The sequence below is a fragment of the Schistocerca nitens genome, chromosome 8 (genome assembly GCF_023898315.1).
Source record: "Schistocerca nitens isolate TAMUIC-IGC-003100 chromosome 8, iqSchNite1.1, whole genome shotgun sequence".
Classification (NCBI taxonomy): Eukaryota; Metazoa; Arthropoda; class Insecta; order Orthoptera; family Acrididae; genus Schistocerca; species Schistocerca nitens.
In genome coordinates this window covers 420794429-420810452 of record NC_064621.1, presented here as the reverse complement: position 1 = coordinate 420810452, position 16024 = coordinate 420794429, and the positions used below count along the sequence as shown (strand labels likewise).

At 43.0% G+C, this 16024-nt stretch overlaps 1 protein-coding gene across 1 annotated transcript in view; it reads right to left on the bottom strand.

The window, feature by feature from the left end:
* Window positions 1–15277, bottom strand: part of LOC126198809 (venom carboxylesterase-6-like) — an 89181-nt gene extending 73904 nt beyond the window's left edge. The window contains exon 1 of the mRNA XM_049935379.1: window positions 15119–15277. Within this exon, the coding sequence (XP_049791336.1) occupies window positions 15119–15181 (63 nt within the window). The 5' untranslated portion in view covers window positions 15182–15277. The remainder of the gene's footprint in view (window positions 1–15118) is intronic.
* Between the last annotated feature and the right edge of the window lie 747 nt (window positions 15278–16024).

The window sequence follows — 16024 nt, the reverse complement described above, 5'->3', positions numbered from 1 at the left end:
CGACCGTTCGCCGATTTGCGGGGGAGGAATGTGGTGTCACCGCTAGACACCACACTTGCTAGGTGGTAACTTAAATCGGCCGCGGTCCTGTAGTACATGTCGGACCCGCGTGTCGCCACTGTGTAATCGCAAACCTAGCGCCACCACATGGCAGGTCACAAGACACGGACATGACCTCGTCCCAGTTGTACGGACGACATAGCTTGCGACCAGACGTACGAAGCTTTCCTCTCATTTGCCGAGAGACAGATTGAATAGCCTTCAGCTAGTCCATAGCTACTACCTAGCAAGGCGCCATTTGTATCAGTGCTTATAGCTAACGAATATTCAAGAGAGATGTATTCCAAGGATTCATTAAAGTTAAGTATAAAAGAAGCTCCCTTCTTTTCTTTATAGTTTTCATCCAGTATCCTGTTTCAGACTTCACGCCCGTCTGCGTTAGTTTAGCGTGCACCTAGCTACCTCATTGTGTCTAGGCTGTATGGTCTAGACACAACAATCACGTTTTCGGACTCTCCATTCTCATTTCTTGGCTTGGTTTGGATTTGGGTTGTAGATCTTTATTTGTAAATAAAAACTGCATAGTGCAACTTATTCCCGTGTTTACCAAGTTTAGTGACATGTATCACACCGATCACTTAAGACGGATTCAACAAAAAGAATGTCTGTGTCATACCTATATAATTGAATGTTTATGACGGTCATTGCACTTGACAAAATGTTTCTCTATTTTGCGTAAACTTAAGGCATTTCCCAAGCCACCCCAGTACGGAAATTGTGCTTCATTGAGCGATAGTATGAAATGTTTTTCATGGAGAACGAAGATAGCAAATCACATGTAACGACAATAAAACTACAGAGTATTTCACCAAAAGAGGTCATCACAGTGACGCAAATTTTCGGATTGTTATGTCCAGAATTTCAGGTATATATGCCAAAGGCACAAGCAGAAGATGAAAGAAGAGGGAGAACATAACGCTACTAAAAGGAAATCACTGTGTAGAAGGACATGATAGTCTGACAATCAAGGAGGATTTCAACGCTTAGTAGTGTTAGGAATAGACCAAAGGATTGTGGGAGAAAGTGGGCTTGGTCGTAAGAAAGGGACGAGAAACTGTAACTGATTTCTGCTTTAAATTCCACCCGATAATAGCAAATACACTGTTCAAAAGTCACAAGAGGAGGATGTATACCTGGAGAAAATCTTTAGATACGGAAAGATTCCAGCTAGACTGCATCCGTTGCACAGAGGTATCGAAATCGTATACTGGCTTGCATGGAGTACGCAGATAAAAGTGCGGGTGATAATTTAGTAGTTATCAGAAGCAGGCTTAAATTTAAGAGACTCGTCCGGAAGAATAAATGTGAAAATATGGGATACTGTAGAACCGAGGAATGAGGTTACTGTGGCTATTAATTATGCGATAATGAATACTACATAGGCACATCAGTTGAAGCTGACAGGGGCACCTCTAAAAACGGGAATCAAAGAAGTGGGAGAGGCAAGGCAGGTAACAGCGAAGACTCTTTGGACACAGAAGAAATACTTCAACTGTTCGGCGAAAGAAGTACAAAAACGTTCAGAGAAATTCAGAAATAAATGCAACTCATTTACGAATTAAATAAACAGGAAATGCAGGGAACCCAATGCACAGTACGGTTGTGAAGAACTCGAAAAGAAATGTTGTCGCAAGGAAGTTTACAGCATAGAGAAGGGTTTAAAAAGGTTTCAGTGAAAGTGAAAGCAATGACGTCAACATTAATGGCTATGGAAATTCGATAAGAGATAAGGAGAGAACGGATAGAGTCCATTAAAGACCACTACAGGGGATAGGATTTGTCTGATTATATGACTGTGGCTAAAATGGGAGACTTAGATGATACAGTGTTTAGGTTAAATATAGCTTCGACGACTTCATATCAAATAAGACAGAAGAGACAGATAATACTCCTTCAGAATTTCTGAATTCAGCTGGGAAGTGGAAGCTAAGCGACTATTAAACATGGTGTGTGCAAAGTATGAGCCTGGAGATACCATCGAATTGCATGGAAAAATATCTTCCATTAAATTCGAAGGCAGCAAGTGCAGATACTTGCTAGAATTATCGCACAGTCTACTGGTTATGCAACCAACTTGCTGACAAGACAAATACACAAAAGAAAGGAAATTTTATAATATGTTATATGACGATCAGTTTGCGTTTAGGAAAGGTACAGACGCCACAGCAGCAGCCTGACATTGCGAATGATAATGGAAGCAACACTTACAAAAGACCAAGGAACATTGCTAGGATTTGTCGTCATGAAATTTGCGTTCGATAATGTAAAAGAAGTCCTGAGAACAGTATGAGTAAACTATAGGGGAAGACGGATAATATTCTATATGTACAAGAGCCAGATGGGAACAATAAGCGTGGAAGACAAAAAACGCAGTGCTCGGAGTATAAGAGAGGGATGTAGCCTTTCGCCACTACTGTTCAATCCATATATCGAAGAAGTAATGACCAAATTAAAAGAAAGGTTCAAGCTTGGGATTAAAGTTAAAGGCGGAGAGATATCAATGATAAGATTTTCTGATAACATTGCTGTCCTCAGCAAGTGTGTAGAAGAATTACAGGATGTGTTGAATGAAAAGGAAAGCTGTACGAGTACGGAAAATCGATTAAGAGTAAATCGAAGAAAGCGAAACTAGTGACGTGTAACAGAAATGAGATTAGCGATAAACTTAACATCGACAGTGAGTAAGCGAAGTTAAGGAGTTGTGCTTCCTTGGAAGCTAAATAACACACGATGGGCGAGACAGGGAGGACATTAAAAAAAGGAGAATATTGCAGGTGGACAAGAGTCTTCTAAAATCATACGTCGAACTTAATCAAAAGAAGAATTTCGTGAGAATGTACTTTTTGACTGTAGCATTTCATAGTTGTGAATCTCGGATTGTGGGTAAACATAAACATAAGAAAATCGTAGCGTTTGATATGTCTTGCTAGAGATTGATGTTAAAAATTAAGTGGTCTGATTAGATCAGAAACGATGAGGTCCTCCGCAGAATTGACGAAAGAAGGGTCATACTGAAAACACTGACAAGAAGAAAGGTCCAGATGATAGGACATTTGTTAAAACATCAACGAACACTTTTTTTTGGAGATTGAGATATATCTAACACCTAACTGAGGACGTAGGCTGCAAGTGATACTCTGAGATGAAGAAGCTGACACAAGTGAATAATTCATGACGAGCCGCTGTGAACCAGTCAGAAGACTAATAACTCAAAAAAAGTTTGGGAGTAACAGACGCTTACCTAACACGCCAGTGGCCTAGAAATGCGATAAGCACATGGTAGCATTAATTTTGGTGTTGTTTTAAGATATTGTTTCGCTATAATCTCCAAGAAATAAAACAGTCAAATGAAGTACGTAATCGTTGCAGGTGATGAAACTTTACACATACACGTCAAGCAGTCGTGCACAACTATTGCCGACGAAACCGCTTTATCTCTGTAATTTGCTTCGAGGGAGGTGAATTACCTACCAGTGGTGGGAAGTTATTTACTCAGGAGTGTCTTAGATAAGACAGTATCTAACAGTAACAGTATGTTGATGACTGTGATATGAAGATTAAACTGTAATATTAATCATATAAAGGTGATTTAAGTTACGTGAAAATTTTCAGTATTCCACAGACGGTTCGATTGATCGAAACATGATTTTCCTTACGTTTGTTGATACGCCAATGATGTATTAGGTAGGATAGGAACACAGCAATTAGTCTCATTCCCGCTGGTTTTTCCTTATTCTTACACATATCCAGATTTCAGGTACAAATATCCATCATTAGTGCATAACCCAACAACTCCCAGTAGTACAAATCACTGTATGTCTTTAGAGGTGTGCAGGCAGAAGGAAACAGTCAGTTTCCTTATGCCTGTACACCAGTAAAGTCATGTGGTGACATGCAGGCTACAGCTGGAGGTTTGTTGGGTTATAAGTTACTCAAATGCACTGAAGATGGCTATTTATATCTGAAATTTAGATTTGTGTAAGAATAAGGAAAAACCAGTGGGATTGCGACTGACTGCTGCGTTCCTATCCTTGCTTACAATAACATGCAGTCGCTGTGCATAACGATTTCGTATGGATTCATAGTTAGTGAAATGATATACTTCTCTTAATAGCATCCATTAGCTCCTGGAAATAAGAGTCGTGATACAAGGCTCGCTAAAGCTTGCAGCGAAGTTTATTGTAAACAGTACTATTTCTTTGGAATATGTCAAAAGCTTAGTAAATGAGCTGAGAAGCTTCATAAAACACAAGCAATAATATTAGTTTACTGTGACAAAATATGGAAAATACATTACTTTGTGATAAGTACTGCCGCTACAATACATACATCGTTTGGTGGCTCTTACAACTGCAAAATATCTTATCTAAATAAAAAATACTTACCTCTAGAAATGATTTCTAAATTAATACTTCTATCTCTAGGGACGAGTAGAGAGTGTATGGTTAAGTGAACAAGAAACCTGTCGGGAGATAGACAATTTTTACGCTACAGGTACAAACATTTTGCTCCTGCCTTCCGCATCATGTGCAGAGTAAAAATCGGAATTATCTTACGTTTTAATTATCTTAAATTTACAGAAAACTGGCGGACAAAAATGTCCAATTCTAACCTCTAATGTAACAATAGGATATAATCAGAGAAAGGACAAACATATGCCACACGAAAATGCAACCACTCGCAACCACCTCAACATCTGACATTGTTTGTTGCTGTGCTACAGAAATTGTTCGTCTCCGAACATCCGTTCTAGTATCAGAACATTGTCTATTATTTTAATTGAAGGAAAGGGAAGTAATTACTGAATTCAGCTACATCGGGACTTTCTGCGGAACCAGTGGCGGCAAGTGAAAATGTGTGCTGGAGGAAGATTCGAACCCGGGATTTCCTGCTTAGTAGTTGCGTTAACCATTGCGCCACCCGCACACAGCGTTCATCGCAATTGCCCGTACTAGCTCGGTACATCCCTCGGCCGAACCACATTCCCACCTAGCGCTGTCTGTCATCAGTTCCCGACCATGTCCTCCATACTCGCCATTTTGAGATTCCCACGTGCACATAACTGTGCATCCACAATGAAGGTGGTGGATTCATTACCCATCGAGGCGATTCAGTTATAGGAATGTGTGATGCCTGTTCTTTCGGACAAGTAAACACTGCCTGATCAAAACGTGAAGCACCGAGAAGACATGGTAAGTTGTCAATTTAAATTTGTACACATATACACCATCGGTGTGAAACTAAATGATTAGAGCAGCAATTCTTTGTGACAGGTAGAAAGACCAACAAAGGGCGTTACTATTGCATGTATTTGCTGTTATTACCATGCCTCGTAAGGGTTATGAGGGGAGTGAAAAGCGTCAGATGTTGGGTGATCTCTGTGAAGGATTTGGAGATGCCATGTACTCGTGTGAAACAGCGTCATCAGCACCTGACACAGCTAGGAAGGGGCCTCATTGTGTGTCACCATTTGGTCTGTTCGTCGAATGAAGCGGTATCCAAATTTGTAGGTCATTCGGATATGACACTAGCACGATGCTGGAGTGCACGTGAACGTGAGGGCAGGCATTTTTGCCCTCAAGGTTCCATTTCACCACATCGGCCTTCAACAAAAGAGGATCCCAGTATTGTACACGAAGCACGTCAGGGCACATTCACACCAGCGCTTACCGTCTGAGAACCAGTAATGGACTTATTCGAAAATTCTGTGTCACTCTTTACCACTGGTTGAGACTAGCATCAGCGAGACCAGGGAGTTACTGTGCATAGCTGCTGTTAACGTCGCAACACAAACGGCTTTGCTTGGGGCAGTCCGTGACTGCTGATGATGGCGTTGGATTGCGTTCAGTGATTCATAGCAGTTCTGCACTACACCGGATGACAGTCGTCGGCTTGTATGGCGGCGACCTGGGAAAGAGGTCCCATTCTTCCCATGTTTTGAAGTTGCACATAGAAGTCGCTCCGAGATTCATGGTGTAGGGAGCCATCGGTTATGACTTCAGGTCACAGCTATTTGTGATCGAGGGAACTCAGATGGAACGATGGTACGTTTTCGGACATCCTGCGTCCTCGTGTGTTTTCTCTCATGCGACAGCATCGTGGTGCAGAAGAGTGCTCGTTCGCACATGGCATTTGTTTCTATGAACTGTCTGCGTGAGTTTGAGGTATCCCCGTTGCCAGTAAGATAACCAAACCTTTCCCTAACAGAACATTAGTTGAAGTAATGTACACAAGCGACGATTACATTAGCATACTAAGTGCCACTCTTTGGAGTTTTAACATTCCTCCCGACACGCCTCTATTCTATGGAATTATGTTACTAATTCTTAGCTAATGTTGTTGCTGCTACATGGCCGATAAGCAAACGAAACATTATTATCGGCCTCAACAGCCATACAGCAGAGGTTTAAGAAAGGATGTAGTGAGGCTGCTTGCAAAATTTGTGTTCATTTCGCTGTTACTTGTGGCGGTGCGTGAGGTCTGAACGTCAGGACGATAACAGTTGGCTCTGCAGGACAGAACTTTACTCACACAAATGCGTAACAGAAGATCTGTGCGTGCAATGCTGCAATGGGAAGCACTGATACCAAAGCGTATTTTATTAGTTGTTTTCTCTATCCTCGCTTGAAGTGCTCTCTTATATTGTATTAGGCATCCTTTACACGGTGTCTCTCCTAAGAGTCGTCAGGAGCATTTTCACTTGTGTTTCGGTAGATGTTTGTCCCTGCAATCTGCCCAAACCAACACTGGTCCACACATGTTTCATGCGACGGCGAGTGTCAACGGGAAGTGTCGGTGTGTTCCCAACTGAAAAACAATTATTTTTAGAGCTCAACTTTACGCGTTCATTCGAAAAGTGGCCTCAGTTTAACTAAGTGCTATATTAACAGGAACAGTAAAACAAAAAGAATTACTATCACTCCAGCAGCGACTGAGTAGCGCTGCTGCATTCTAGCAGTCACCGCGCACTTGAGTCCCTGCCTGAGTACTGATAATTATTTCCGTTTTACTGCCCCCGTTAACACCTATCGACAAATCGTTTGTCACTCTAAGCTAATTTCGTACCACACTGTCGAATGGACCCATAAAATTCCGCTTTAAATATCATTTCGTTTGCCGCGCCGGATTAGCCGAGCGGTCTGAGGCGCTGCAGTTATGGACTGTGCGGCTGGTCCCGGCGGAGGTTCGAGTCCTCCCTCGGGCATGGGTGTGTGTGTTTGTCCTAAGGATAATTTAGGTTACATAGTGTCTAAGCTTAGGGACTGATGACCTTAGCAGTTATGTCCCATAGGATTTCACACACATTTATTTTATCATTCAGTTTTGTCTCGTATGAGTAACAGCCCACAGTTGCGCTAATTATGTTTACAATGGGAAACAGACCGACGCTTTCTATTGACACTGGGCCCCGCATGCAAGGTGTGATGGTCAGTATCTTTTTGGGTTGACTCCAGCTACGCTTTTCAAAGGAAGTTGCAATTACAGGCCGAAACAATGGAGAAAATGTTCCAAATCATGAACTATGCAAGCAATGACAGAGTGCTTCTACGGCGAGTTTTGACCGATTACAATGTGAAAACAGCGGACCTCATACTACGGCATAAGCCCTGTGAAAGAGAGACTGAAATGGAAGTTTCTAGAGAAGGGTCATTATTTTTGAATAATCAGTAAATGACGGATGATAAGAGAGTGGGTCACTAAGTAACTGACACCTGCCATAGGCTAAAAAATGGTTCAAATGGCTCTAAGCACTATGGGACTTAACATCGGAGGTCATCAGTCCCCTAGACTTAGAACTACTTAAACCTAACTAACCTAAGGACATCACACACATCCATGCCCGGGGCAGGATTCGAACCTGCGACCGTAGCGGTCGCACGGTTCCAGACTGTAGCGCCTAGAACCGGTCGGCCACACCGGCCGGCTCGATTAGAGCCAGTTAACTTTTTAGTCTGTTGCTTCATTTACGAACTTCCAGCATGGTAGCAACAAGACATACTTTATCTCCTTTAATCCGAGCCTAGCTATTAGTGAGTTGTGTAGATACTGCTGTAACACATCCATGCCCGAGCATGCGACCGTAGCAGCAGCGCGGTTCCGGACTGAAGCAGCAAGAACCGCTCGGCCACAGCAGCCGGCTAAGAAGAGTTAACTACACAGAACTGAAATAGTATGTTATCGCTAATGTAGCAATTGTTAGCGAGAGATCGCATACAGTCCTTAATTAAGGAAACATGACAGATGAATGGGAGTTATTATCGTCAGATTAATTTGATGGTTTTACTAGAAGTCAGTATTCCGCAACGAGGTACTTCCTGTATCGTTAATCAAGCCACTTTAAATTTTAGTAGATTGATGAGGATATCAATAATCTATACAATATGCCTTTCCGAACTATTTAAGCAGCTAATAAGTGACACACGTGACCTGAAAACCAGTTTTATTCGTTGCAGACGTGCTGAATGGTAATGCTGATGTAACAATTGTATCGTCAAGTGCTTGTAATGAACCAGAGTAATATTCTAAATTTCTCCCATAAATTTTCTGTGTCGTACACGGTGTAAAATTTGAAAATGGAAATTTTTGCAATGCATATCTATACACACACACACACACACATACACACACACACACACACACACACACACACACACACACACACACACACACACACACACTCACAGCAGTCACCGAAAATGGTATGATACGCAACAGACATCCATCCGCACATTCCACAGTCACCGGCAATGGAATGCTGCACAACAAACACTGGATCAAAGGAACTCTCTGCTCTGAGGGATAAAACCCTTTCCGACTGAGTGGCTGATTCTACGCTCTAGGTCTCCCAGCCAACAACACCACACGACTCTTTCTTCATACGTCAGGCCTGACCAAACAGCGCTCCGATCGCACTGCCGTCCAGCGCACCGAGCGAAGTGGCGACTGGGGCTGAGTGGCGAGGAGGAAAGGTCAGGTCGGCAGCCAGACGCCGCTAGAGCGAGGCAGTACCTTCGTCGGACGCCAACCAGTATGCTAAGAATACTATACTCATGCTCATAAATCAGGGATAATGCTGATACATGGTGAAACAACGCTCTGGTGGGCGGTTTGTGGGTGTAAATCACCTTGGGCCATGACCATGCGGTGCATTTGACCTGCTGTCGTCGCACCGTGGCACTGGCAGCTAAGTGTGCACACGTTTTCAGTCTTGCTAATGGTGACTGTGTTTGAAAATGGCTGAAAGAACACATATTGATGACGTTGTGACGGGTAGAATACTAGGGCGATTGGAGGCTGGTGAAACACAGCAGGTCGTAGCAAGGGCCCTCCGTGTTCCACAAAGTGTGATCTCAAGATTATGACAATGATTCCAGCAGACAGGAAACGTGTCCAGGCGGTACAGTACGGGACGATATCTCACCATAAGTGACAGCAGACGGACACTGAGTACTGCAGGAAGCCTTGCTAGGGACCTTACTGCAGCCACTAGAACAGTTGTCTCCAGACACACAGTCTACAGACAACTGAATACACATGGTTATTCGCCCGGAGACCTGCAAGGTGCATTCCACTGACCCCTGGTCACAGGAGAGCCCATAAAACCTGGTGTCAAGAACACAGTACATGGTCATTGGAACAGTGGCCCCAGCTTATGTTCACGGGCGAGTCCAAGTATAGTCTGAACAGTGATTCTCGCCGGGTTTTCATCCGGCGTGAACCAGGAACCAGATACCAACCCCTTAATGTCCTTGAAAGGGAGCTGTATGGAGGTCGTGGTTTGATGGTGTGGGGTGGTATTATAATAGGTGCAAATCACCCCTGCTTGTCTTTGACAGAGGAATTGTAACAGGTCAGCTGTATCGGGACGTCATTTTGCACCAGCATGTCCATCTTTTCAGGGGTGCAGTTGGTCCCACCTCCCTCCTGTTGGATGATAACGCACGGTCCCACCGATCTGCCATCGTGGGGGAGTACCTTGAAACAGAAGATATCATGCGAATGGAATGGCCTGCCTGTTTTCCAGACCTAAGCCCCGTCGAGCACGTGTGGGATTCTCTCGGTCGACGTATCGCTGCGCGTCTTCTAACCCCTACGACACATCGGGAGCACCGACATGCACTACTGCAAGAATGGGAGGATATACCCCAGGAGCTGCTCGACCACCTGATCCAGAGTATGCCAACCCGTTGTGCGGCCTGTGTACGTGTGCTTGGTGATCATATCCCATTCTGCAGTCGGAGTACATGCGCAGGAAGCAGTGGCATTTTGTATCACATGTATTTCGGTGCGGTTTTCTCAGCTTATCACCAATACCGTGGAGTTACAGATCTGTGTCGCGTGTGTTCTCTATGTGCCTATGCTATTAGCGCGAGTTTTGTGTAGTGCCACGTTGTGTGGCACCACATTCTGCAATTATCCTTAATTTATAAGCATGAGTGTAGTTGCGTTTTGTTACATTTACGTTCTGCTTTAGGAAAACTACGGCGTCTACGCCTTCCTTAAAAAAAAATTTAAAAAAATGGGGAAGTCACATCGTTCAACGCCGGATGAGAATTTCTATACCTTTACTATCGTCTGATGGCCGAGCGAAGTTCTTTATATTCCATCCCACTATTATAAGCAGGAAAAACCCTTGTTGGAACGTCTGTGCAACACCAGCCACAACGACGATCTGATGCACAACACTGAATACTGGTTGACTGCGGGTGGGCGTCAAGGAAAACTGAGTTAAGGATTAGAAAAGCAGTAACAAAAATTTTTATCGGCGGCATGACTAATTATTTGGATTCATTATGCGGCTTAATGCAAGAGGGAATCATTTGGTAACAGATACGGTGGACAAGGGTGATGCTGTTAAACAAAATTTAATCCTATGGAAAATTCAGCTTCAAAATAATTATAAGGAACAATTTCCCAGAACTCAAGGCAATCACTTGTGAACCAGGACTGACTGACTGCGTTTCAGTAACCGAAACATTTCTCTGAAAACTCTCAAATAGATTCTAAGATTTTGAAAGACTGAATACTAATTTCGTTTTATTTCTCAGACCATTCTAGTTTCGGGTTCTGATGTACCTCATTACCTTCAACTTGAGCTGATAGACGTGATGTGTACGAGGCAGCTCAACGCCCCACTTTCCAACCTAATAATTTACAAGAACCTTATGTAACAGCTTCCAAAGAGCGAAATCCTGGACCACATAGACAAGCCGCTTAAATTATTTCAGTTTTTGGTTCAATGTAAGTACGAGAGAGTCTTTTCTTCCGTTGAAATTGACAAAGTCCAGCCAGCGTTCGGGTTTAACAGATTTTAATCAGCGCATCTCCATGTGCTTGACTCCATCACAAATCATATTTCCATGTATACACTGACGAAAAAAACTGCAACACAGAAATATAAGTAATGAAATATCGGGCCTATATTTCTGTAAGTAACATGTATAAATGATTCACATTGCAAGATCATAGGTTAATGTAAGCACGAAATAAACCATTGCAAATGTGAAATGCTGGTACGTTAATAATCGGAGGAATCACATGCAATGTGTTGTACATGTGCCGGAAATCAGGTTGTGGAATGGAGTTCCATGATCGTTGTACTTGGTGGGTCGATACAGGAATGGTTAATGTTGTTTGTGTATGGTGTGGATAACTCTGGAGTTGTCATCTGATGATGTCCCATATGTGCTCTAACGGAGACAGATCTGGTGATCGATTAGGCTAAAGCAACTATTGATACGCTGTAGAATATGCTGGATTACAACAGTGCTATGTAGACGAGCGTAAGCCTGTTGGAAAACACCTCCTGGAATGCTGTTCATGAATGGCAGCACAGGTCGACTCACCAGACGGACGTACAAATTTGCAGTCAGGATGCGTGGGATAGCCATCAGAGTGCTCCTGATGCCACATGAAATCGCACCCCAGACCATAGCTCCAGATGTAGGTCCAGTGTATCTAGAAGAAAGACAAGGTAGTTGCAGGCCCCCTACTGGCCGTCTTCTAACCAACACACGGCCATGACTAGCACCGAGGTACAACCATTCTTCATCAGAAAACACGACCTCCACCCTGACCTTCAAAGAGGTCTTGCTCGACACCAGTTAAGTCACTAATGTTGGTGGTTTGGGGTCAGTGGAATTCAGAACTTCTTTCTCTGAGCTGTCCTTGAAGTAACCGATTTACAACAGTTTGTTTTGTCACTATGGTGCCAAAAATGGTTCAAATGGCTCTGAGCACTATGGGACTCAACTGCTGTGGTCATAAGTCCCCTAGAACTTAGAACTACTTAAACTTAACTAACCTAAGGACATCACACACATCCATGCCCGAGGCAGGATTCGAACCTGCGATCGTAGCAGTCGCACAGTTCCGGACTGCGCGCCTAGAACCGCGAGACCACCGCGGCCGGCTCACTACAGTGCCAACGGCTACTCTTATTTCTGATGCATATGCAGTGCAGTGCGCCAGAACCATGGACTAAACACGATGGTCTTAATTCTTGGTAGTGCCACGTTGCTGTCAGGAGCCCACTCTTCTTAAGACCGTACATTCTCGTGACCTCTGCTGCCAGCAATCATGCACAATGGCTATATTCCTGCCCACTCGTTACGCAGTATCGCAGAAGGAACATCCAACTACTCGTAGCCCAAGTAAACGACCTCGCCCAAACTCAGTGACATGCTGATAGTGGCGTCTTGGTCGCCTTAAAGGGGATAGTCGTCAAAGAGGCCAACGTGGAGCAGGAGAGGCACCACAGGACATTTTAATTTCCACTTTCTGTAATTTTAGAAATAAATTCATAAGGCATTGTCAGCATGACCAGAAAAGATTCAGGATTCACACTCATAGCACGGGAAGTTCAAAAACATAACAAAATAAGTTTTTTTGCGTATGAATCTTCAACATTTTTTCACTTACTATTGCCTGCATTTGTTGCTATAGGTACACTTTTTTATCCTAAGTGAGAGAGAATCTTCGATGAATTTTGCATTGCACATCATACAAACCATACTTACAGGTGTATGAAACTTTAGAATTTACTTACTTTACGAAAAAAACGAATGAGCTGTTACATTTTGAACTTCATCTTTAGAAAAAACCAAAATTTTACACTTCAGCATCTCAATTTTTACCACAGTTTTTAATAGATTTGGAAAATTCTAGAGTTTCTTAAACCTGTAACTATGGTTTGTATGCTGTGCAAAATTCATCGAAGAGTCTTTCTTGATTATGAGGGAAAGAGTACCTATCGCAACAAATGCAGCCAATGGTAAATGAAAAAACGATGAAATGTCTTTGAGCTTCCACTGCTATGAGTGTGAATCCTGAATCCTTCCTGGTAATTCTCACGAAGGTTTATGAATTTATTTGTAAAAGTATAGACAGTGGAAATTAAAATGTCCTGTGGTGCCTCTCCTGCTCCAAGTCGTCCCGTTTGTTGTAATACCCCGCCTCAAAGGCATTCTTGAATAACATCAGCTCGCCACATCCGGTCTCAAAGGTAATAACGGTCACGGCCACTACAGCGTTTCTTTAAAGCAAACCTTATTTGCGTCCTCACAGTGACGCCGGTGCTAGCACCACTCCTATCCGACTGCCGTGAAATTTGAATAGACTTCGTCTATCAGATGTAAAAATACGCCTACCAACTTTTCTTACGTCGCACGACTCCTTCTTGTTGTTAATGTTTTCCTCCGTCAGTGTATTACATATTTTGAAATCTAAACGTGTATAAATTTATAAACACCAAAACGTAATGTTACAGGGTGACAATTATCGAACTAAGTAAAGAAACGTTAATTACTTACAAATTATGGCGTGCACACACTTTATTCAACATGTGAACGTCACTACAGATTTTCAGATTTAGGTTATGCTATGTTCGATATGTCTGCCATCATTGGCGATGATGTGCCGCAGACGAATAACGAAATTCTGCATGACCCACAGAAGCGTCACAACATGGATGCTGTCGATGACTTCCTGAATGGTTGTTTTCAGCTCAGCTATGGTTTTGGAGTTGTTGCTGTACACTTTGACTTTGATATAGTCCCACAAAAAGGAGTCGCATGTGTTCAGATGCGGAGAATATGGCGGCAAAACGAGGCCCTTCCCAGAATGTGGTCTCCAAAGTCGTCCTCCAGGACATCAAACACCCTCCTGCTTCGATGGAGTCGAGCTCCGACTTGCATGAACAACATCTGGTCGAAATCAGGGGCACTTTGGATAAGGGGATGAGATTGTCTTTCAAAACCTTCACGTACCATTCGGTAGTCAGCGTGTCGTCAAGGAATATGGCACCGTTTATTCCGCGACTGATCACTGCACACCACAGTCACCTGTTGAGGGTGAAGAGTCTTCTCGATTGCGAAATGCAGATTCTCAGTCCTCCAAATGCGCCAGTTTTGCTTTTTGGCGAACCCATCCAAACGAAAGTGGGCTTCGTCGCTAAACCGAACCGTGCATGCACATACTTATTCCCATCATGGCCAGCGGCCAACCGTACAGTTTAAACGAGCTAACTCAAACCGTTCAGAAATTATGACGATTTCATTTCATATTGTTCAATGATTGTCACCCTGCAAATCCAGTAAATGTCTCTACTGAAGCTTTCTTGTACTGCTCACTCTATTAGCACTATCTAAGGTACTGTTTAATCAAGTAATATGAATTACTGCTACAGTAGAAAAATTAAAAGTTGGTAAGAAACACACGTGATGAAATCCTGTTTATGAAAGTATGCTACATTATTCGCCTCTTAGATGTAGTTGCACTGTGTCACAAACACGTCTGAGTTTCCCTCGTGTGCAGGCTGCGGCATATGGTCATTTCATTCACACATCTTCTTGGAAGAGCACAGTAGTGGGGAGGAGCTGAGTGCTGAGCAGACTCGGCAACGTCTGGCGGAGTGCGCGCGCGCTTCTGAAGAGCAAATCTTAGCCAGGCCTGTTCTATGTTAAACATCATTTTATTACTTGTAATGGCTAATAAATCAATCTAGTCCTCTGAAAACACTTGATACTGTTTCTGAAAAGACACCAAGCTGCATACTCACATCGCACGAGAACGCTAAACTGGCAAGGACCGCTGCTGCCAGCTGCCAGGCAAGTCGGTCCATTTCGCTTAGCTGAGTTGCTGTCTCTACGCGCGGGAATTCGACAGGCCCTGGGTGCTCTTCCTTTTCAGGTTCTTATCAAGCTCGCCTGTGATATCAGTCGGTCGCCCCTTTCGATAACACACTCATAACGAGACATGTTGTATTACTTAAATGGTTTTGTTTACCGATAGCGCGGAGATAACTACTAGTGCCTATCGACATCACCTTCTTAATCTTCAAATGATATCCTGAAATCTCGTTTGTGACTGGACGATGTTTCGAAGTGCTACAAAGAAAATGAGATAATATCAGCTCTAGAACGACTTTTTTGTCGCTCTAATGCCTACCACCGAATTATGATGGCTTTACTAACCAGATCGTTATCTTCTAGGTAGTCAGACACTACTATCTAATGATCATGAGTCTATTACTAAGTCATACAGTTAACCAAGGTAATCAGACGCTGAAATTAAACAGTTTTCAATGCAATATTACTTCTTCGATTTATTAAAAAAGAATCTTGTTTTTAGGATGAATAGTTTATCTTCTGACACTACACATCCTATAAAATGCTCAAAACATTTTTTTCCCCACCTGCCTATCTATTAGTGCGCTCAAGTTAATGATGTAGAAAAATGAAACCACTGGCCTTGACTAACTGAATAAAGAAACATCTCGAAATACACCGCCTGCCACACACTCAGAAGAGAGGAGGAAACGATACGAAACTTCACAGGTTTGGAAGGTATTTATTAGTATTTTAGAGATCACAACAGACCTGGATGAATGAAATGATTCCGTTGAGAAAGGTGTCGTAAAGCAGTTGTACCCGTTCCTGAGGGAAGCTAGATAGTGGCACTGGGA